The sequence below is a fragment of the Nicotiana tomentosiformis genome, chromosome 1 (assembly GCF_000390325.3).
Source record: "Nicotiana tomentosiformis chromosome 1, ASM39032v3, whole genome shotgun sequence".
In the NCBI taxonomy this organism is placed as follows: Eukaryota; Viridiplantae; Streptophyta; class Magnoliopsida; order Solanales; family Solanaceae; genus Nicotiana; species Nicotiana tomentosiformis.
In genome coordinates, this window is record NC_090812.1 from 153565687 (window position 1) to 153590416 (window position 24730).

At 35.8% G+C, this 24730-nt stretch overlaps 2 protein-coding genes across 2 annotated transcripts; both read left to right on the forward strand.

Moving 5' to 3' along the window:
* The first annotated feature begins 8380 nt into the window (after positions 1 to 8380).
* Positions 8381 to 14751, forward strand: LOC104089231 (signal peptide peptidase-like). Its single transcript, XM_009594077.4, has 12 exons — positions 8381 to 8547; positions 9376 to 9457; positions 10197 to 10312; positions 10401 to 10552; positions 10668 to 10759; positions 11600 to 11727; positions 11856 to 11906; positions 12209 to 12295; positions 12397 to 12466; positions 12683 to 12819; positions 12938 to 13015; positions 14496 to 14751. The coding sequence occupies exons 2-12, from the start codon at positions 9418 to 9420 to the stop codon at positions 14568 to 14570; spliced, it is 1026 nt and encodes a 341-aa protein (XP_009592372.1). The 5' UTR covers positions 8381 to 8547; positions 9376 to 9417; the 3' UTR covers positions 14571 to 14751.
* A 1024-nt stretch (positions 14752 to 15775) lies between these two features.
* LOC104089230 (L-ascorbate oxidase-like) lies at positions 15776 to 23092 on the forward strand. The gene is made up of 7 exons (XM_009594076.4): positions 15776 to 16156; positions 17299 to 17391; positions 18001 to 18213; positions 19207 to 19401; positions 20825 to 20903; positions 21415 to 21703; positions 22389 to 23092. Exons 1-7 carry the CDS (start codon positions 15902 to 15904, stop codon positions 22981 to 22983), a joined length of 1719 nt encoding a protein of 572 aa, XP_009592371.1. The 5' UTR covers positions 15776 to 15901; the 3' UTR covers positions 22984 to 23092.
* Positions 23093 to 24730: the final 1638 nt, after the last annotated feature.

Below are 24730 nucleotides of genomic sequence, written 5' to 3' on the forward strand. Positions count from 1 at the left end.
CTTGTTACTTATTGGGTTGGTTGTACTAATACTACACTCTGCACCTCGTGTGCAGATCCAGGTGCTTCCGGATACGACGACTGCTAGATTTCGGAGTTACTTCTGTTGGAGACTATCAAGGTAGTTGCTTGACGTCCGCAGACGTGATTCCCTTCCTGTTTAGTTATTGTACTGTTCTATATTTCAGACAATAATTTTTATCAGTCAGACTTTGTATTCATTTAGATGTTCATATACTTAGTGACACCGAGTTTTGGTAATGTTTACATTTGTATTTGTTAGATTTCTTCTGCTGAATGTAATTATTATATTTTCAAACTTAAAAGATATGGTGGTTTATTGAGATTGTCGGCTTGCCTAGTATTGAGATAGGCGCCATCACGACAGGTGAGATTTTGGGTCGTGACAAGTTGGTATCAGAGTCTAGGTTACGTAGGTCTCACGAGTCATGAGCAGACTTGGTAGAGTCTTGCGGATCGGTACGGAGACGTCTGTACTTATCTTCGAGAGGCTGCCGAACCCTTAGAAAAATTTTACTTTATTGTATTCTGTCGTGCGGAGTTGTTGATTCAGGAAACTAAATTCCTGTTATTCTATTCTCTCACAAATGATGAGGACACGTACTACTGGATCGGACGGTCAGCCACCAGTGCCACCAGTTAGGGCCGCGAGAGGCCGGGGCCGTGGTTGAGGCCGGGGCCGAGGTAGAGGTCGAGGTGTAGCTCGTACAGCAGTTGGAGCAGCACCTGTAGCATCACCAGTTGCTCCAGCTCAGGAGCAGATTTCGGATATAGCTGAGCCGACAGTACCAGCTCAGGCACCAGCTGTGTCCATTGAGATTCCAAGCCTTCAGGAGACTTTGGCCTAGATATTGACAGTTTGCACTAGCCTTGCTCAGGTGGTTTCTGCTCAGGCTGCACTTGCCACTTCTCAGGCCGGGGGAGCTACTCATACCCCTGTTTCCCGTACTCCATATCAGGTAGTACAAGGACTTCAGATATCGGGGGCACTACCAGTCCAACCAGTTGCAGCTGCTCAGGCCCCAGTAGTCCCCGCAATGGCAGATGATGAGTAGAGGAGACTTGAGAGATTTGGGAGGCTTCGACCTCCATTATTTAGCTGTGGTGAGTCAGAGGATACTCAGGGTTTTCTGGATAAGTGCCAGCGGATTCTTCGGACAATGGGTATTCTGGAGACCAGTGAGGTTTCATTCACTACTTTTCAGAGGCGCAGGCCGATTGGTGCAGTACCACTTACATGGCAGGAGTTCTCCGTTCTCTTTTTAGAGAAGTTCGTGCCGCAGTCTCGCATAGAGGAGCTGCACAGACAGTTTGAGCAGTTACATCAAAATGGCATGTCTATGATGCAGTACGAGATAAGATTTTCTGAGTTGGCTCGTCACGCAGTTTGGTTGGTTCCAACTGATAGGGAGAGGATTAGGAGGTTCATTGATGGCCTCACATATCAGCCGCGGTTGCTTATGACTAGGGAGAGGGTATCTGGTGCCACTTTTGACGAGGTGGTTGACATTGCTCGGCAAATAGAGGTGGTCCGTAGCCAGGAGCATGGTGAGAGGGAGGCCAAGAGGCCTTGAGGTTCGGGCGGTTCTGGTGTGGTACCTTCTGTAGGGCAGTCCTACCACAACAGGGGTCGTCCTTACAGACACGCTCAGACGGGTCATCCATTTCACCGTGGTGCATCATCCGGCCACGGTTCATACAGTTCTCATCAAGGTTAGTCATCTCTCAGTTCATTTCCAACCCAGAATACTCCTCGTGCACCATCAATTCAGGGATCATCTGTACCAGGTTCTTCTAGTAGTTATTCCGGTCCTCGAGGTCCGCCACAGAACTCGCCACCATTCTTCGAGAGGGAGTGCTATGAGTGTGGAGAGCTAGGTCATGTGAGGAAATTTTGTCCCCGCCTTACTCGAGGTCCAGCTCAGCAGGGGAGTCAGGCTACTACTTCTGCACCAGTTGCTCCATCACCCTCTTAGCCAGCTCGGGGTGGGGCTCAGTCAGCTAGGGGTCACCCAAGAGGGGAAGGTCTATCAGGTGGTGGTCAGGCCTGATTTTATGCTTTTCCTGTCAGGCCAGATGTTGTTGCTTCAAACGCAGTGATCACAGGTATTGTTTTAGTGTGCCACAAGGAGGCTTCTATATTATTTGACCCTGGTTCCACTTATTCATATGTATCATCGTATTTTGTTCATTATCTGGATATGCCCCATGAGTCCTTAGTTTCACCTATTCGTGTATTTATGCCGGTAGGTGATACTATTATTGTGGACCGTGTGTATCGATCGTGTGTGGTATTTATTGGGGGACTGGAGACTAGAGTGGATCTCTTATTGCTCAGTATGGTTGATTTTGATGTAATTATAGGTATGGACTGGTTGTCTCCATGTCATGCTATTCTGGATTGTCACGCAAAAACCGTGACGTTGGCAATGTCGGGGTTACCGAAGGTCGAATAGAGGTTCTCTAGATCATGTTCTCAGCAGGGTAATTTCTTATTTGAAGGCCCAACGTATGGTTGGGAAGGGATGTTTGTCATATTTTGCTTTTGTGAGAAATGTCGATGCAGATACTCCTACTATTGATTCAGTACCGGTAGTGAGAGACTTTCCGGATGTATTTCATACAGACCTGCCGGGTATGCCGCCCGACATGGATATTGATTTTGGTATTGACTTGGTGTCGGGCACTCATCCCATTTCTATTCCTCCATATCATATGGCACCAGTTGAGTTAAAAGAATAGAAAGAGCAACTTCAGGAACTTCTTGATAAGGGGTATATTAGGCCTAGTGTGTCGCCTTGGGGTGCACCGGTTCTGTTTGTGAAAAAAAAGGATGGTACTATGCGGATGTGTATCAATTACAGGCAGTTGAACAAAGTTATAATCAAGAATAAATATACTTTGCCGCGTATTGATGATTTATTTGACCAACTTCATGGAGCGCGGGTATTCTCCAAAATGGATTTGAGATCCAGGTATCACCAATTAAAAATTCGGGATTCGGATATCCTAAAAACGACATTCAAAACTCATTATGGTCACTATGAATTTCTTGTGATATCATTTGGGCTAACTAATGCCCCAGCAGCATTTATGCACCTGATGAATAGCGTATTCCAGCCGTATCTTGACTCATTTGTCGTGGTATTTATTCATGATATCCTGGTGTCACGTATCCAGGAGGAGCATGCACAACACTTAGGTATTGTATTGCAGAGGCTGAGAGAGGAGAAACTATATGCCAAATTCTCTAAGTTTGAGTTCTGGCTTAGTTCGGTGGCATTCTTGGGATACATAGTGTCCAGTGAAGGAATTAAGGTGGATCCGGAGAAAATAGAGGCAGTTCAGAGTTGGCCCAGACCATCTTCAGTTACTGAGATTCAGAGTTTTCTCGGCTTGCCTGGTTATTATCATCACTTCGTGGAGGGTTTATCGTCTATTACTGCGCCTATGACTAAATTGACCCATATAGGTGCTCCGATCAGATGGTCGGATGAGTGTGAAGAGAGCTTTCAGAAGCTCAAGATGGCTTTGACTACATCCCCAATATTGGTGTTGCCTACGGGTTCAGGGTCTTATACTGTGTATTGTGACGCATCGCATATTGGTCTTGGTGTAGTGTTGATGCAAGACGGTAGGGTGATTGCCTATGCGTCCAGTTAGTTAAAGGTACATGCGAAGAATTATCCGGTCCACGACCTTGAGTTAGCAGCGATTGTTCATGCCTTGAAGATTTGGCGGCATTATTTGTACGGTGCCCGTTGTGAGGTTTATACTGATCACCGGAGTCTACAACATCTGTTTAAATAGAAGGATCTTAACTTGCGACAGCAGAGGTGGTTGGAGTTGCTTGAAGATTATCATATCACCATTCTCTATCATCCCGGAAAGGCCAATATGGTGGCTGATGCCTTGAGTCGTAAGGCGGAGAGTTTGGGCATCTTAGCATACTTACCGGTAGCAGAGAGGCCTTTAGCCTTAGATGTTTAGGCCTTGGACAACCAGTTTGTCAGATTGGATGTTTCCGATTCGAGTCGAGTTTTAGCTTGTGTGGTTTCTCAGTCTTCTCTTTATGATCATATTAGAGAACGTCAGTATGATGACCCTCATCTACTTGTCCTAAAGGACACGGTTCAGCACGGTGATGCCAAAGAAGTTACCATTGGAGATGACAGTGTATTACGGATGCATGGCATGCTATGTGTGCCAAATGTAGATGGTTTGCGTGAGTTGATTCTCCAGGAAGCTCACAATTTACGGTACTCCATTGGTCCAGGTGTCGTGAAGATGTATCAGGATTTGAGGCAGCACTATTGGTGGAGGTGAATAAAGAAAGATATAGTTGGGTTTGTAGCTCGGTGTTTAAATTGTCAACAGGTGAAGTATGAACATCATAGACCGGGCGGATTGCTTCACAGACTTGAAATTCCGGAGTGGAAATGGGAGCGTATTACGATGGATTTTGTAGTTGGGCTTCCACGGACTTTGAGGAAGTTTGATGTTGTTTGGGTGATTATGGATCGGTTGACCAAATTCGCGTATTTTATTTTAGATAGTACTAATTATTCTTCGGAGCGGTTGGCTGAAATTTATATCAGCGAGATTGTTCACCTACACGATGTGCAATGTCCATCATTTTCATATCGGGGCACGCAATTTAAATCACAGTTTTGGAGAGCAGTACAGCGAGAATTGGGCACACAAGTTCAGTTGAGTACAACATTTCACCCTCAGACGAACGGACAGCCCGAGCGCACTATTTAGATCCTGGAGGACATGTTATGCGCTTGTGTCATTGATTTTGGGGGTTCCTGGGATCAATTTCTCTTACTCGCGGAGTTTGCTTACAATAATAGCTACCAATCGAGCATTCAGATGGCTTTGTATGTGGCTTTATATGGGAGGCGGTATCGGTCTCCGGTGGGTTGGTTTGAGCCGGGTGAGGCTAGACTATTGGGTACTGATTTGGTTCAGGATGCTTTGGAGAAGGTTAAATTGAATCAGGAGCGGCTTCACATGGCGTAGTCTAGACATAAGAGTTATACCGACCGGAAGGTCCGTGATGTTACTTACATGGTTGGGGAGAAAGTTCTGCTCAAGATTTCACATATGAAGGGTGTGTTGATGTTCGGGAAGAAGTGCAAGTTGAGCCCTCAGTATATTGGGCCTTTTAAGATACTTAAAAAAATTGGAGATGTGGCTTATGAACTTGCCTTGCCACCTAGTCTATCCGGTGTTCATCCAGTATTTCATGTATCTATGCTCTGAAAGTATGTCGGGGATCCGTCTCACATTTTGGATTTTAGTATAATTCAGCTGGACGGTAATTTGATTTATGATGTGGAGCCGGTGGCTATTTTAGACCAGCAGGTTCGAAAGCTGAGGTCAAAGAACATAGCATCAGTGAAGGTACAGTGGAGAGGACATCCAGTCGGAGAAGCTACTTGAGAGATTGAGCGGGAGATGTAGAGCAAATATCCACACCTATTTGAGACTCCAAGTATGATTCTAAACCCGTTCGAGGACCCGGTCGGTCATTTTGAGTATTATAACCCGGTTTTCCTATTTACTGCTTAATTTATGCTTTACAATTATTTTATGACTTACCAGGTTAGTTGATTCGTGTCCGGAAGGATTTTGGGGTAAAATGAGACACTTTATCTCATAATTGAAAACTTAAGTTGAAAAAGTTAATCGGATGCTTACTTATGTGTAAACGACCTCGAATTTGAATTCTGATGGTTCCAATAGCTTTGTATGGTGATTTTGGACTTAGGAGCGCGTCCGAAAAATTATTTGGAGGTCCGTAGAGGAATTAGGCTTGAAATGGTGAAAGTCGAATTTTTGGGAAGTTTGACTCAGGGGTTGACTTTTTGATATCGGGATCAAAAACTGATTCTGGAAATTTGAATAGGTCTGTTATGTCATTTATGACTTGTGTTCAAAATTTGAGGTCAATCGGATGTGATTTGATAGGTTCCGGCGTCGTTTGTAGAAATTGAAAGTTTTAAAGTTCATTAGGCTTGAATCTGTGTGTGATTCGTGTTTTTAGTGTTGTTTGATATGATTTGAGGCCCCGAGAAGGTTCATGTTATGTATTGGGACTGGTTGGTACTATTGGACGGGGTCCCGGGGGCCTCGGGTTTGATTCGGGGTGGTTCAGGACCAAGTTTGGGTGTTTTGAGGATGCTGGTTGCTGGTTCTGGTATTGTTCTTCGCGTTTGCGAGGAGCCTCTCGCGTTCGCGAAGAAGGATTTTGCTGTTGGGATTTTGTTCTTCGCGTTAGCGAAGAAGGTATTTTTGTTATTTGTCGTCTGACTTTAGAGGCTCATATCTCGCAATCTATAAGGAATTTGGAGATGATCAGTATTTACATGAGGCATTTCTACTGAGATGTCATATTCCTCATATCATGCAGTGTTGATCCATTTCACTTGTATTGAGTTTAACTGTTGAACTTGAAAGCATGCCTACATTTCTGTACCCTTATTTATACTGGACTGTACTTCCGGAGCTCGTCACTACTTCCATCCCAGAGGTTAGTCTTATTATTTATTGAGTTGATTGTACTCATACTACACTATGCACCTCGTGTGCAGATCCAAGTGCTTCCGGATACTACGGCTGCTAGATTTCGGAGTTACTTCTGTTGGATACTATCAAGGTAGCTGCTTGACGTCCGCAAACTTGACTCCCTTCCTGTTTAGTTATTGTACTGTTCTATATTTCAAACAATGATTTTTATCAGTCAGACTTTGTATTCATTTAGATGCTCATGTACTCAGTGATACCGGGCTTTGAAAATGTTTATATTTGTATTTGTGAGATTTCTTCCGCTGAATTTAATTATTATATTTTCAAACTTAAAAGATATGGTAGTTTATTGAGATTATCGGCTTGCCTAGTATTGAGATAGACGCCATCACGACAGATGAGATTTTGGGTCGTGACAGGGTGTTGCTGGAAAAGAGTCCTCTAATGGGTCAAAGAATGTAGCGGTGGTCGATGTAATCGATGGAGGTATAACATAAGACTAAGTATACTCAATTTTGACCAAAGTGATTTGTCTGGATACTAAAGGAGAGCTTCTTAGGCTTTGTTATGATGAGACACGTATTCTAAATTAATTGGGCAGATGATATGGACGTGTCCTAGATCTATGGTGGAGATGAAGCGAGCTAAAGGAATTTAACTCTTTGTAGGAAGATTCTAGTATGGGTATTTTTGATTTGGTACATTGTAAATATTCTGTTTGTTCATTTTATTTATAGTCTCTTATAAAGTTAGTTAGGATAGATAAAATTTAGTCTAGTACACGTCAGGGATTTTCTTTCTATATAGATACTAGTCTTGTACAACAATCAAGACACAAAAATTGAAAATAATTATTTTTCCAGCTCGTTTCTTCCCAAACATTTTCAGATCCAAACTCATTTTCTTTAAATATTTTCTGGTCAATACCCAAAAAATTATTTCTGCCATTTCAAGTCATTTTTCTATTAAGTTTTGAGCCACTTTGTTTTAACCATAGATTCGACTAATTTGGAACATGAAAATATTTTGGGTTTTTAGCAATAGATTCGGCCAATAGGTGGAGATGGTGGAATACTTGGGTTTGGCATTTTCCCATTTCTTTCCTTTACAAATTTGAGCTTGTTTTGCATTGCATTGTTTTGAGAGTGATTCGTGAGTGAGATAGACTGAAAAGTGATTAAAAAAAATTAAGAAACCAGTTGCCTAAAAAATTCGTTGGTTTCTCTAGAAGAGACGAAAAGAACAGACAAAAGAAAAATAATGAGAAAAAAAGGTTAGGAGTTTGTTTTTCGGACAATTTCACTCGCTTTAAAAATGCGAGAAACACTTGCTTTGCTATGTCAGTTTTTTTGTGTCTAAATGACACAGTAAAGGCTCGTTTAAAGTGTTTAAATGAAACAAACTTAAGATCGAGTTTTTAACTGAAAAGCGTGGATAATTTTAAGAGGCTGTCGATATATTTGGCCTATTTCTTATTAACTATTTTATATGATATTAATTATGCGATTGTCAATTTTATTACTTTATCCTGAATAATTTATCGTGTCATTACTTTTCAACCCTCTAACAAGTATACATTATGATACTATTTTTAATGGTGGGATAACCTATCCCAAAGTTAATAAACAAACAAGAATAAGACTGGTACTAAATTGATTATTTTTGTTTATCTTAATTTAATAATGGTTACATGAATATCACTTTAATAAATGGCATTTATAGTGAGAAATTGACGTGGAAGTCTCTTATTGGTTGAGACAACAAGTCCCTACGTACCTCCCCCAATTGAAATCCTTCAAAATCCCAAATAAAACTGTTAATAATTCATTTAACCCAAAATCTAAAACCCTATTTTGACTTTAAAAAGGTAGAGCCAAAAAGTCAAAATTAAAACATTTCAAATATCTATCTTATTGAAAAGCCTCTCCTGATCTGCGTAATTGGAGATCAGTAGAAGGATAAAGAGACAAGATCAGTTCTTTCTTCTTGTGAGGTAAAAAAGAATAAATATGGAAGTTTTAATTGTTTTCTTTTGTTAATCAGAATTTGATTTTATATAATTGGATTTTCATGTATTTCAGAAGAAAATTCATGTATTTAAGGTTATTGGGTTTATGTTGAAATTTTTGATTTTTTAAATTTTCAATTTTTTTTTTTCATTTTTGTTGAAAGGATTGATGTAGATTTTGAATTTTGATAATTGGGTTTTCATGTATTTCTGGGGAAAATTCTTGTATTTAAGCTAATAGGGTAATATATTTTTGCTGAAAAATTTTGATTTTGAATTTTTTAAAACTGGGTTTTCTTTTCTTTCTTTTTTTCTGAGCAAATTTATGCAGTTTAGAGGATTGGGATTTTTTTTTATTTGAGATGATTGATATAGAATTTGATTTTTTAAAATATATAGTATCATGTATTTCAGAGGAAAGTTCATGCTTTTAAGCTAATTGGGTTTTCAGTGAAAAAATTGACATTTGAAATTTTCAATTGAATGGGGTTTCCTTGTTTTTTTTTTTTTTCAAAGCATTTTAGTGTATTGGGTTTTTGTTGAGAATTTGGGTTTTTGTTGATATTTTCAGTTAATTGAGTTTCCATATTCAGAGGTAAATTTTATCCTTTCCCAGAATTGTTTTTTTTTATAGAAATGTTCAGAGTTTTTTTTACTGGTCAAATCTTGATAACATTACACTTCTCTAAAATTTGGTGAGAAATATTGGTAAAGATTGCACCTTTTTCTCTTACAATTAATAGTTATTGTCTTATAAAGATGTAAATATTGATTATTGTTACTAATACTTATTTTATTCTTGGTTTGTTGTAGCTTATTACCTTGGGGCAAAAAAAGGACTGTGCTTCTGTGAGGATGAAGAGTAGCGAGCGACTAGCAAATCTTGCTTTAGCAGGTTTGGTTTCATTGTTCGATTTGGTTCAATCTTGTTTCTTTTTGTTTGCTGAATTACAACGCACATTGACTTTGATTTGTGCTTGTCAAAACATGAAAGTAAAGTAATCCATGTTCAAGATATGAGACGAGCCACAGTGTCTGTTGAATTCGTTTTGATGACTGTTTGGAACTCGTGATTCTTAAGTTTCTCCGTAACTATGAACAGTGGATTTATGAGTGTTTGGATGTGCATTGTTTAGATTTCCGGAGAAAATAGACACTACAATTGTGTATGTATGATCTTATTATATGTTTTCATCCATTTATTATTAATAGATGGTATTAGTTATTACTACTGTTTTTTTCCTCACTTCATGTGTTGTAAAACAGATTAGTTCTGCTTGTCAAACATAAGACCTAATACCCTACTCTAAAACTGCCATAAAATTTTGTTGCTCATTATAAGGGATCAAAACTCTTGAAATTCTCACTCGCTTCACATTACTGTAACTCTTAAGCTTGCTGACTTCAACGTGCTGTTTGATCAAATGGTGCGGCATTGGGCCCACAGGCATCATTTTTGTAGACTTTACTAGGTTTAGTGGTATTTGGCCCTCACTAACCCTAACTAGTTTGGGACTGAGGCGTAGTTGATTGATTTCTTGATTGATATGCTGGTGTTTAGCCCCCTTCCTGCTGCTAAATTCGTGTTGCTTGAATTACCTTGAGAACTCTTGGTTTTTGGTTGTGAATTTCAGGTTTGAGTTTGGCACCACTGGTCGTGAATGTGGACCCAAATTTAAGTGTCGTATTAACAGCTTGCCTCACTGTTTTTGTGGGTTGCTACCGTTCTGTTAAGCCAACTCCACCTTCGGTATATTTTCAGGACTCCAAGTTGCATCCTCCCTTTCATTTGTTCATCTGTTTTGATGTTTCCTAAACTTGTTTATTCTACTTTGTAGGAGACAATGTCTAACGAACATGCAATGAGATTCCCCTTGGTTGGAAGCGCAATGCTCTTGTCGTTGTTCTTGCTCTTTAAGTTCCTCTCAAAAGACCTGGTTAATGCTGTATTGACGTGCTACTTTTTTGTGCTTGGCATTGCTGCTCTTTCGTATGTTCTTCCCGTATGGGTTCATTCTACTATGCTTTATATATTCTTTTTCAATTTTCTAAGTACTAGTTTCATTATGTATTCTTATATCTTCCCTTTCTTTGGGGCTTTGCAGTGCAACACTGTTACCTGCTATCAAACGATTCTTGCCAAAAAAGTGGAATGAAGATCTCATAATATGGCGCTTCCCAATCCCATATTTCAACTGTATGGACCACCTTTTTTTGTCTTGTTTTATGCTAGTTGGTGACTGACTCTTTTTTCTCCAAAAGATTCTGAATCGTGTTTTGCTCACTGTGGCTTTTCTTTTTCCCCCCCATCCATTTAAAAATATCATTTAAAGGCATTCCCACATCCCATGTGGTACACCTTCATGTCTGTTTTGAAAATGCCACTTGTTGACTGAACTTCTTTTTCCTTTCTCAAGTATGGTACTCTTTTTTCGCCCCTTCCAAAGTGGAGTAGCTCATAAAATGGTACTTACTGTATTTCTTTTATGTGGACATGTTCTTGGCTATTCTAAACAACAATAGTTGGACTCTTTTTTTAAAAATAAATCTCGGGCGTTGAAAATTTTGTTCTTTTGTGGTATTCTCTTATTTTTTCTCAGTAGAGTCCGCAGAGTATGTATTGTTTGGCTGTTTTAGATGGTGATTGCCGTACCTTTTCTGAAACTTTTCCTTAAGAACTCTTTACCTTTATCTCCTGATATGGTTTTGATGAGCATGTATGGATCCTTAAGTCATGTACTTATGTGTTTGAACAGATCGACTAGTTTATTGGGGTTTTCTTATCCTACATACTTGAGATATTTCTAAATTTCCAAGAAGAAATCCAGTTTTCCAATCTACTCCATTTTCAACTTGAAGCATGGGCGCATTCGATCTTCAAACTTTTAAGGGATCTAGGATTGTATTCTTGAAAATGATCGAGCATTTTATAGTTGTTTCTTTTTGGATAAAGATTTTCCTCAATCCATTGAGTGGAACTTGTTGGTTTTCTGCCTTCTTCTTTCTTGATATGGTGTTTTATTTGTTTTTTTCTCAGCTTTGGAGGTCGAGTTCACAAGGTCCCAGATTGTTGCTGCAATCCCTGGAACTATCTTCTGTGTATGGTATGCTAAACAGAAGCATTGGCTAGCTAACAATGTATTGGGACTTGCATTTTGTATTCAGGTTTGTCTGCACAAATAGCAAACTTTCTCTATCTGTTGCTTTGAAATCACGAAACAACCTTCTCACAGCTTCGTTTTCCTTCTGATGGTTGGACACTGAATTGAATGCTTATTTCTGTTAACTTGCAGGGGATTGAAATGCTTTCTCTTGGGTCATTTAAGACCGGCGCCATACTATTGGTAAGTAGAAAGAGGTTTTACTTTTATGTGTAATTTATGATTTGTGCATAGTTCAGAGATGTCGTTAAGTTTGTTTTTATTGGGCCAAACCTGCATGACCAAATAGTTGAAGTGGGACCCTTTAACGAGCCATCTCTTATGGCATGCATTACATAGACACATCCTTTTTGCAAATGTGTAACCTTTAGCGGTCAAGCAGATAGTAGAGTTCCCTGGGGTTTATATGACATTGGTTTTGCAGTTTCTTTATGCTTTACCTTACCATCTTTGTGCTGAATGCGTTCTATGTTCTTAAACTGCAGGCTGGACTTTTTGTGTACGACATCTTCTGGGTCTTTTTTACCCCAGTGATGGTTAGCGTTGCTAAATCTTTTGATGCTCCTATCAAGGTGTGTATAGTGGATTTTTTTAATTTAGCTTTTCTTCCAATTTGTCATTGCAGGATTTTCGTTCTTACAGTATGGTAATGAATGTTTTTTTTCTTTTGCAGCTTTTGTTCCCAACAGCAGATTTGAAACGTCCCTTTTCAATGCTTGGTCTTGGAGATATTGTAATTCCCGGTATGACACCCGTTTAAGTTGTTTTTTCATGACCTGGCTATATAAGTGATTTCATGAATTTGCTTTGGATTTTACCCGCCTCTGAACTTCTCTGTTTCTTACCTTCCGTTATTAGTTTTTGGCATGAACTAGTAATTATCCTCTCATTATGCAATTTGTTTCTTTGATTAAATAAGTAGAGTTAGCAATATTTTGATCACTTCTTCTGTACTTCAGGCATTTTTGTGGCATTGGCACTCCGCTTTGACGTCTCCAGGGGGAAAGAGCCTCAATACTTCAAAAGTGCATTTTTGGGATACGCAGTTGGTGTGGTTTCAACAATTATTGTTATGAACTGGTTTCAAGCGGCACAGGTTGGTGTCTCAAATAAGTTTTTTTTATGTTTTATTCATGAAGCAGGACTATTGTGCCCTTATTTTTCAAGCTTCTAGTTATCTAACTTAGCACTTCGTTTACTCCTTTATTTTCCAGCCTGCATTGTTATATATTGTTCCAGCTGTAACAGGATTTTTGGCTGTGCATTGCGTTTGGAATGGGGATGTGAAGCCGGTAAGCTTTTCTTTTGATAATCAATATTTCCTCACTCCATTTTCTTCTATCTTTACTGTTTATGGGCCTTGAATATTTGTTTACTGTTTACTCCAAATTGTCTCATATGGGATTATGGATACTATAGAATTCAATTCTTGGTGTTTCGGCCAAAAAAATAATCGGGTCATTTTGTGCCAAGCATTTTTTGTCTACCAATTTCTCTCAGTAACATCGTTTAGGAGTAGATAAGAGAAACATTTTTCATTGTTTGTTTTGTAACTAGGGAAAAAGAGGAAAAATGGGACAGTAAAGATGAAAATGCAAAAACAATCAAGGAAAATCTTCCTCCTCAGTTTGGTTTGAGTGGAAAGTAGTAGGGATTATCATAAACGGTGCACTTTTCTCATTTTTCTTTTCTTTTGATAGCCGTAGTATCAGGACCAACTTGTGTATCTCGGCTATCCCGTCGGGTACTTGCTACATCCAGTGGCGGAGCCAGAATTTTCATCAAGGGGTGTCAAAATATAAATAATTAGATACATCGAAAAGTTAAGGGAGTCAACATATAGTAAATATACATAAAATAAAAAATTTATCTAGCAATATAGTATAATTTTCCGGCGAAGGGGTGTCACTTGACACCCCTTGGTTCAATGTGGCTCCGCCACCGGCTACATCCCATTAGTACTTGTACTAGGTAGCTCTGTCCACCAAGAATTAGGCAGATGAGAAAAAACTGCCTAGCATTTTTTGCTTCTATTGGGATTTGAATGTTGGTCTTCCATGATTTTTATCCCACTTCATTCGCTAGGTTAGACCGTAGTCTCCTCTTATTTATGTGTCTTTAATTAAGGGAAGAATAATCTCTAATGTTGTTTTATCTTCTACAAGTTTGTCACCCCCCGAAATGGATTGCGACGTGGCCGGCATCCAGTGCCTTCCAACTTGGATCGAGTGAACCATTATGATGTATTACATACCCAACTCGTACCCATATAACTCAATTCATTTAATTAATTATATATTAAATGAACAAGACGAGATAGTTATCCTTTTGATTTAAAGTGCGGCAAAACATAATTAAAGTCATGAAATATAATAGTCATTCGAATGTCAGAAGAGTACCCATAATCCAAAATAATACAAGTTTCATCTATGGAGCCTCTATGACCCTATGAATAAGTAAATGAAATTACACTATACAAAAACAAACTCGAGAGGAGAACTTAAAACTACCCTAGCTTCTCTAAAACTTTCCTTAGTTTCTTTCATAGAGTTAAACATGATTTTGGTTATGAGAGCAACTATAGATGGGGTCTCGTCTAAATCTCCAATAACTATTACACCTCAATCTCATGCAAGTTGAGGCTGGCTATATGAATTGTTACTGGTTACGTCTCTTCAATTGATCTTGTCTTAGTCCAATATTATAATTCTCCAAGCATTATATATATCTTATTCAAGGTTGAATTTGTATTCTTGATTTTCGGTTGAACAGTTGTTGGAGTTCGACGAGTCAAAATCACAGAGCACTGAAGAAGTCTCCGCGGAAGAGAGCAAGAAAGTAGAATGAGGCTAAAAAGACAGACAGAGTAGGATTATGACCTTCCAACTGCAGAAATTGTTGGTTAAGGAAGAACTTTTTGTTGTACTAGAATCTTGTTAGTGACAATTGATTAGACTGGCTTCATATGTTATTACTCAAACCAATATTTCCATTGTCAATTATAAACATTTTCCCCCCTATTCCATGATATTTAATGTGGTTAATCTTTACAAAGAATAGCTAGTGATTACAGAGTTGTGGCCTTTGATCAACTTTGGCCTGTGGTGTTTTTAACCATAAGTTGCTTTATCTTGAAGATATTATCTTTAGCTATAATTTCGTGATTGTTTCTCTTGTGAGACAGAAAGTTCTGAATTCTTCGTTCTTTATAACAAAGAATTAGCATAAATTCTATTTATAACTTTTCTTTAACGTATTTATTCTTCTTGTTTATACTGAAGAGCTATCCTCAGACACAGCACGAATGAATAAAATATAGGAATATATGCCCCTGTTGTTACATCTACAGATGCACAAATAATAGAACCTGATTCCAAAGTTATAAGAAAATTTTAAATAAAAATGATATTATAAATCCAAGAGTAATGGACGTACTAATTAATGAAAAATTCTTTTTAACTTTAAAAAACATTCTTTAATTTGTGAATTTTGATAACGAGCGACATATCATTTTTACCTATAGAAGCGGAGTCTTGACGTAACTGGTAAAATTGCTGCCATGTGACTAGGAAGTCACGAGTTCAAGCCGTGGAAACAGCCTCTTGCATAAATGCAGGCTAAGATTGCGTACAATAGACCCTTGTAGTCCGGCCCTTCCCCGGACCCCGCGTATAGCGGGTATTTAGTGCACCGGGCTGCCCTAGGGAGATTAACTTTTTTCCTTGATATATAAAAAAGAACATGAATTCTTACTCCGTATAGTCCATATATGTTACTATATATCAAGATTTTAGCACACTCCTTAATTAAGACATCTTCTAACAACATTAATCATAATAGTAGTTAATTAACCAAGTAGATCTAAAATAAAAACAAAATGACTACTTGTTTCTGATAAGACGTAAGATAATTTGAAAAGAATTCAGTTAGCCAAAATTGTACAATTAATATGTGGGACAGAATATTTTACATGGATTATCCCCCCCTCCCTTAAACTTAGATTGTGTATCTTTGCCAACATATATATATACACACACAATCCAGCATTATGAAAGTTCCATAAATGAAGTACAAAGCTCCAACTAGTGTGAGCTTTGAACTTTTCCTTATCTCTCTGTGATCAACTTTTCTTTTTTATTTTACTCCCATATTTTCACATATATCAAGAATTAAAAAAGATGTATTTATTAGGCATTTTGTTGTTGCTGTTGGAGTTGTCAACAATTTCAGCCATGGCCAAAACAAGGCAATTTAAATGGAGAGTGGAGTACATGCATTGGTCTCCAGACGGTGTAGAGGGTGTGGTAATGGCTATTAATGGAAAGTTTCCTGGTCCAACTATTAGGGCAAGAACTGGTGATACTATTTCTGTTGAGCTTACTAACAAGCTTCTTACTGAAGGAGTTGTAATTCACTGGCATGGAATTCCACAGGTTAGAATCCACCTCTACCCTCAAAAAACATAAAACACACACAATGAATTTCTAATGCTAGTATATTGGCATCTTCATAATACGAGACGGAGCTAGAATTTCAATTTTATGTCGGTTCTGAATTTTAAAACAAAGGCTTCAAATGCTAATGAATGGATTCTAAATTTAATTTTTGTATATATTCAATAAATTTCTTAACACAAAAATACACGTTTTGCTAATAATTCTTTTAACACAAAATACATTGTTTGAACAAAACTACTTGGTTCGGCCTATCGAACCCATAGCTCGGCTTTTGCCTCTGCCACAGTGTATAGGTGATATATATTAATTAGGTGTTCTTTTAGGACTTTTTGAGTTTTATTAGAGATTTATATGCATGCAAATAAAAAATATAGAGAACTTAAAACGCATTTTTGTTTTTATTTTGATTATATATAAAAATAATATTGAATTGAGACGGACTTTATGAAGTGACGTGAGCAAAATTTATATAACCTACCTTAACTTGCTCGGAAATAAGGTTTGGTTATTGTTTATATTGTTGTTATAGTATATCGACATCTCATTCTGAGTGGAAGCTAGCTTTCTATTTGTTATATATCGTCCTTTTAATCATCGTACCAAACAAAGAAATGAATTAATTAAAGCGGAATGAATAACGAGAATTAATTATATTACACAATTTAGCTAAATTAAGATTAAGGTACGATTGATTGACTGATGTTGGTATTGTTAGGAACAAAAAAAGACCACTTCTATATATGCTTGATCAAAATTCAATTAACCCTTGAATAATTAAAATTACAATAACCTTTTTTTAACATATAAGGGGTCCCCCTTATTTTTTTTTGTAAGAGGGGAAACTCGCAGCCGCGACACTTGGTGTGCATTGGCTAAACCTCCTCATGCGTAATAACATGCAAACCACACAGGGGATGTAAACCGCACTAGTCAAGCCCTGGGCGACGGATTCGATCGCAGGTCATCCATATGGATAACTACCCTCGAAACCAACCGATCAACCCCGAAGGGTTGCAAGGGGTCCCTTTTAACTAACATTTGCGTAATCTTTTTTAATATGTATTAATTTCTTACCTTTTTTTTTTTCATTTGTGGTTTTCATAAATTTCTTACTACAGCGTGGAACACCATGGGCGGATGGAACTGCATCAATCTCCCAATGTCCCATTAACCCTGGAGAGACATTTGTTTACACGTTTATAGTTGACAAGGTAATTTCTCTCCCACACAAGACCAAAAAAAAAAATGGAATTATCTTCTATGAGTTTTTTACGTTTTTTGAACCCCCCTTAAAAAAATATTTAAAATTTTCTATATTTTAATTATAAAGTATTCGTCGAGACTATTTTTTATCTCTCTTGAACATCTTTCTTAATTAACACGCCCACTAAAAAAATATACTTCTTGTTTTTAACATTAAATATTTTTGAACAATAACAATTTAACAAAACGTAACATGGAGCAAAGGTAGAATTATTTTATAATAGTTAGATTTTTTAGGACCCACAAGGACCATACATCCAAAAAGCAAGTGTCACCACTATATACAATATTATTCACTTTTACGTGAACAAGATATTTATATAGCCAATTTTAAAATTCAAAAATTAAATGAAATTAAAAGAAATTGGATTTATTATATTTGTGTGATACTTAAATAATAGCCGGGGACGTATTCCTACCATGGATATTAAGGGAGGCAAAATATTATTTAACTTATTTCTTACTATACGAAATGAACTTATAAAGAAGTGAAGATTAATATAATCGGTCTTAACTTGTTTGGAATTAAGACGTTAATGTTGTATTAAAAAAAACAGGCAGGGACATATTTCTACCATGGACATTATGGGATGCAAAGATCAGCAGGATTATATGGTTCACTCATAGTGGAAGTTGCAAAAGATGAAAAAGAACCATTTCACTATGATGGAGAATTCAATTTATTACTTAGTGATTGGTGGCACAAAAGTTCCCAAGATCAACAAATTGACCTCTCTTCTAAGCCTTTTCGTTGGATTGGTGAACCACAGGTCACATATTACTTCCTTATTTTTTTTTTTTATAATTGTGATATCCGCGTCGGTTTGTATACACTTCGATTAATTTTACGGGTTGCTTGTTATCAGCATACGTATCAGATAACTTTATTTACCAACAGATTGAAAGAAATCATGCACTTAGCTAGTCTTTGGCCATAGATTCCCAAATTTGTTTCGAAAAATCTGGTTTGGGTGAAGTTTGGTTTGAAGATGAAAACGTGGTTGGACATCAGTTTTCAAAATATATTTCACTTTTATTTTTTGAAAAAACATGAAACATGACTTATACCCACAAGTTCTAAAAACTATCACAAATACCCAATATTTACCTTCATCAATAACATTCATTATCATTATCACAAACCATAGTTCTGAACATAAATAAATTTAGTACAAAATTATTATTTTTATAATGAACTACAGAATACACTATCAGATGACCGAGAAGACAAAGTAGCAGTGTTACAAAATAATAAATAGTGGGCTCTTTTATAAAATATAAAAGTTGAGCTAATTTTTTAAAAAACTTAATAGTATAATTTTGGGCTTGGGATTTGGGTTTTGAATTTTGGGAATTTGTCAAAATATGGATAAAATTTATGAACAAACATGTATTTGCCAAAAAATATTTGGCAAAAATTTGACAAAATCTATGGCCAAACAGGTCCTTAGTGGGCATTTGGACATAAGAATTATGAAATTCCGAAAAAAGTAACTTTTTTTAAAGTGAAAATGATATTTGAAAATTAGAGTTGTGTTTGGATATGAAAACAATTTGGAGTTGTTTTAGAATTTTGTAAGTGATTTGAAGTGAAAATTTTGAAAAATAACTCTTTGGAGTTTTTCAAATTTTCGAAATATTACGAAATTCAAATTCAAGTGAAATTTAAAATTTTTATGTTCAAATACTGATTCCGTAAAAAAAAAAAATGAAAAAAAATGACGGCCAAACAGGCCCTAAATATCCCTTTGTTGTGAAACCAGAGTTTGTTGATGAATGGAAGAGGTCAATTCAATTGTTCTCTAGCGGCGCAATTTAGCAAATCATCAGTTCCTCAGTGCAAGTTAAGAGGAGATGAGCAGTACGCACCCCAGATTATTCACGTGCATCCAAACAAGACTTATAGGCTTAGAGTGGCTAGCAGCACTGCATTGTCTTCACTCAACTTGGCCATTGGGGTAAGGAACAAAATAGCCTTATTTATTTTTTTCTCACTTCAAAAGTAATTATTCCTTTCAACTTTTTACAAAGTTATTATTCTTTTGCTACTCTAAAGTAGTTTCATGAATCAATTCTTGACTTTCTTTTCATAATCATGATAATGTTTGAATCAGTTTGTGTATTTTAATTTTTGTTATTAAAAGTTTTGACGTTAAAATCAGATAGCGTCATAGATAAAGATATTAAAATTAAATAGGATTTAGAGTTGAGTTACTCCTCTATTTTCAAGGTAAAAAGGTTGAATTTATTTTACGATTGACAAAATTGATTCATAAATTGAATAAGTTTATGACGATTATGATGTGTGGGTCTACACTTCAATTTTTTTTTCTTTTTCCATTAGGAACTTTTGAAGTTGAGATTTAGATAGAGTAAGACCGTAGGAGAGAGAGTTTTGAAAATTGAGGCTACATTTCCAAGGTAAAAGATTGAATTCATTGTAGATTATAAAAATTGACTCATTCTTATTTGTTAAAATTGGATAAATTACAATTTAAAGTTGAATTTTTAATTTTTTGTTAAAGAGAAATGACTTTTAAACCTTTTTAAAAAGTTAAAATAATTTGGACCACTTCTTGATTTGGTGCTTACGCAAGAACTGTACTAATCTTCTTTATATCGTCTCAATTTTTTAAAGATATGGGACAGCATTTGAAAAGAGAATTTGTTAACATCAGTGGTGCAAAGTTGAAAACAACATAGCTTTAAGCAAGTTTAGTTCATAAATGGGAGACCTTTGTGCCCACCAAATAAAGTTGGAGAAAGTAATTCTCAAAGTGGCTAAAACTGAAAATTACACTACTACTCTATTTAAGGAGTCAATATTTTTCTATTATGATTCTTTTTATCGTTAAGATAGTATTTTAAACTATAAAATTATGATTTATAATCTCATTATATATCTTTATATTTATCTGCGCTTGAGATTAATTTACACCAGACCTTATTAACTTATAATAGGCTAAGTGATAAAAATGAAGTGAGAACGTACAATAATTAACCATAGTTAAGTAATAAAAGTACGTTGCAAATACATAAAATTTGTTTATTGATTCGACGTAAACAACAAATATGAGCACATTGGTCGTCTGTTACTATTTTGCCATGAAAATCCATCTGTATCTAAGGACAAATATAAAATGTAAGGTACATGATCATTCGAAACCAGTAATTTTATGGCTCACACAACATAGTCTTGCTAAATTAAATAAGTATAAATAATTAATTTCAAAACTAGTAAATCAAATGAGTTGAGATGGAACCTGAACTCAAACCCATAAAATAAATTCTAAATTCGACCAAAAAAAAATGAAGTTGACTATCTTTTACAAAAGCTCTTAAGAAATAATTCTGATACTTGTTTTGATTTTACATATATAGGGTCACAAAATGGTGGTGGTTGAAGCAGATGGAAACTACATTCAACCATTTTCTGTAGAAAATCTGGATATTTATTCAGGTGAAAGCTACTCAATTCTCTTCAATACTGATCAAAATCTTTCAAACAACTACTGGATTTCAGTAAATTATTATTATTGAGTTTAAGTTCTATGTAGTGACGGAATAAAAAATATATAATTATATAACTATGTCCAGAGGCGGATCCATGATTTAAACTTAATGGGTTCAAGTTATAAAGTTTTTAGAATAGAACTCATTATATTTTTAAAGTTATGAGTTCATATATATTATTTTTCTAATTTTAATGAATTTTTATACATAAACTTTTACTCCGCGTCAAAAGTTATGAGTTCAATTGAACCGATAACTAGTACTACACTATATCCGTCACCGACTACGTCACGTAAAAGCCAGTTGCATGTCATTTTTATGATTAATACTATTTACCAAACTTAAAAATAGTAAGTTATACAACTATAACATGTTAAATCGTACTGATCGATAGTGTAAGAATTCTTTATGGTATAGTATATAACCATTTCTTATGGAAAATATGGACATTTATTCAGGTGAAAGCTATTCAATTCTCTTCACAACTGATCAAAACCCTTCAAACAATTACTGGATTTCAGTCAATGTAAGAGCAAGAGAACCTAAAACACCTCAAGGCCTCACTATATTGAATTACATTCCAAATTTTGGTTCAAAAATTCCAATTTCACCACCACCATTGCCACCTCTTTGGAATGATTATAACTACAGCAAAGTCTTCTATAAGAAAATCTTTGGCTTGATTGGATCACCTAAGCCTCCAACTCAATACAATCGTCGTTTTTTGCTCCTCAATACTCAAAACAGGTACTCCTTCCATTCATATTTTGTTTGACAATATTTAACTGAAAATAGAATTTAAAAAGAATATAATATAAAGTATTTTTGACGCATAAATTATATAGGCATATAGTATTGAAAAAAAAGTATCTTTACTATCCACTATCCAGTGGGACATGCTCGTTAAAAAATTAGAAAGATGAAACAAATTTCTTGAATTAAAGTTTTATGTATCAATGAGGTAAAAATAATTTATGCAATCATGTTAAAAAATAGTTATAGGTAACCTTTTATAATTAATGTCTGATAAATTGAAAAAAAATAGTAAGATACATATTGTAACATGTTAAATAAATATATACTAATAATGTAAGAATTCTTTTCACTGTCAGTATATATATAACTTAAATCTATAAAAAAAAATATAGTAAATTATTACTCTATTTTATATTACCATATCAAGCTTGCTATGAAGATTTAATGTGATGATATGAAAAGTTTATATACGTGTTGTCCGTATATAAAACATAAATTATTTCTTAGGCAAAACATGTGAAAATATTTTTGTTGATAAATGATGATGAGACATGAATTTAGGACCTCTTTCGTTCTGTTACTATGTAGATTAGTTATGTGATTACATCATCTAATTACAAGAGTAAATTATTAAAAATATGAGATTATATTTATTAATTATATCTGTTTATAACAGGATTGAAGGATACACCAGATGGGCTATCAACAACATTTCCTTAGTCTTTCCAACTACACCCTATTTAGGATCCATAAAATATGGCATAAATAATGCATTTGACACAAAATCTCCACCAGATACTTTTTCCAAAGACTATGATATCATGAAACCACCACCAAACCCTAATTCCACATATGGAAATGGTGTTTACATGTTGAAATTCAATACCACCATTGACATAATCCTTCAAAATGCCAATGCCTTAGCCGAAAACGTCAGTGAAATTCACCCTTGGCATTTGCATGGACATAATTTTTGGGTTTTAGGGTATGGAGACGGAGATTTTACAACAGAAGATGCTGAGACGACGTTCAATTTGAATAATCCTCCGTTAAAGAACACAGTTGTTGTTTTTCCCTACGGATGGACTGCACTAAGATTTGTGGCAAATAATCCAGGGGTTTGGGCTTTTCATTGTCATATTGAACCTCATTTGCATATAGGCATGGGAGTTGTCTTTGCTGAAGATGTTCATCTTGTCAAGAATATACCTAATGAAGCTCTCACTTGTGGTTTGACAGGGAAAATGTTCGCGAAAGACAAGCATAAATAGTTGTAATTAATTTAAATGTTATTTGTTTTCAAATGAATAAGAAGAGCTTTATAAAAGGTGGTTATTGTAACATTATCCTGGAATAGAAGTTTAGAAGATAATTGTGAAATATGCAACAATTTAGTTCGTTATGAATTATATATACTCATGGGTATAAAGACTTTTTAAACGATCAATGTAGTGTAACATGTGATAGTAGGTTTTAATTTCTTAGTTATCTATATTTTTCCAGCTCATCAATTAAAGTATATCATACTTGCAATTTTCTAATTAGTGATCTGTGTGTAAATATTTTTAATCTTCGAGCAAATGTAACTATTTTGTAATAACTTTTGAGTTTTAGGGTACGGAGATGGAAGGTATACAGTAGAACATGCTGAATAGTTCAAGTCAAGAATCCACCATTGAGGAACACGATTGTGATTTTTCATGGGATATAAAAATCCCCCTTAAACTATAATTGAGTTTTTAGTTACACATTCAAATTTTGTGGGAAATCTGTATTACCTCTCAACATTTTTGAAATGATTAGAAAGATTGATATTGGATTTTATAGTGTGAAACGTAGATAATTTCGCTTTTGCACTTCGAATGCTGTTATTCATTTTGAAAAACAAACAATATCAATCTGTAATCTTGAAAAATACTTACTCGTAATTAGTATTAATAATAAATTAATTAATAACAAATTTTAATTAAAGTAAGAATATATATTATTTAGTAAGTAAATATTTTTTTTTTGGTAAATAGTGGTTTCTATTCATTCCAAAAGTATCTTTACAAAGCAAGTAGATGCTGACCATCCACAATTCTAATTACATCAATTCCTGTAGTCTAAGTATGTAGATACTCCGACTAAGATCCTAAAAAGATCAGCACATACTACATTGTAGCCTAAGGATAACAATTCAGCTGACTAAGTGCTCCTTGCCATTTCTGTATTGATCTTCCTCTAGTGTGTATATGTATTGCGATTTCTCTGCATATGCTATCAACTGTCACTATTGCCTAATGTCCATTTTTTCTTGTAGCACCTTGATTTATCCAATTAACCTCATCTTGCCAATCTCGAATAGGTCTACTGTGGCCCATCCATTTCAGCAGTCTCGATCATATTTCCTTGGTTATAATGCATTCAAAGAATAAGTGGTCAAACAATTCATCAACTTGCTTACAGAAGACACATTGCTGAGGAACTTGAATACCAATCTTCAGAAGCCTGTAAACTGTAGCCAATCTTCTCTTTAGTGCTAACCACAATATGAATTTAAATCTGGGATGTAGATTTGGTTGCAAAATAATACCTTTCCAAGGCACCCATTGTAACTGAGGGAATTGCAGACGATAAAGCTTTTTGATGCTAAAGACCTCTCCCTGTTGTAGTTGGCATAGCCTGCTATTGAGATCTCCCTGAATACCTTGAAGTTCTCCAATGAATCTTTTTGTCTTCAGAATTTTCCTAACTACCCAAGCTACATTCTTAGGTATTGGAATGTTTTCCAATATGTGGTGCTTTATATAGAAGGTATGAATCCACCTGATCCATAAGCAATCTTTCTTCTTTGCCATCGCCCACAGATGTTTTGCCACAACTACCTTATTCCAGTAGATCATGTTCATCACATTTAGCCTCCCCTGCAGCTTGTGGTAAACATACTTTCTCCCATGCAACCAGTGCCTTTTTAGAGACAATAGATGTTCATGTCCATAAGAATTACCTACATATAGCCTCAACCATCTTCATCAC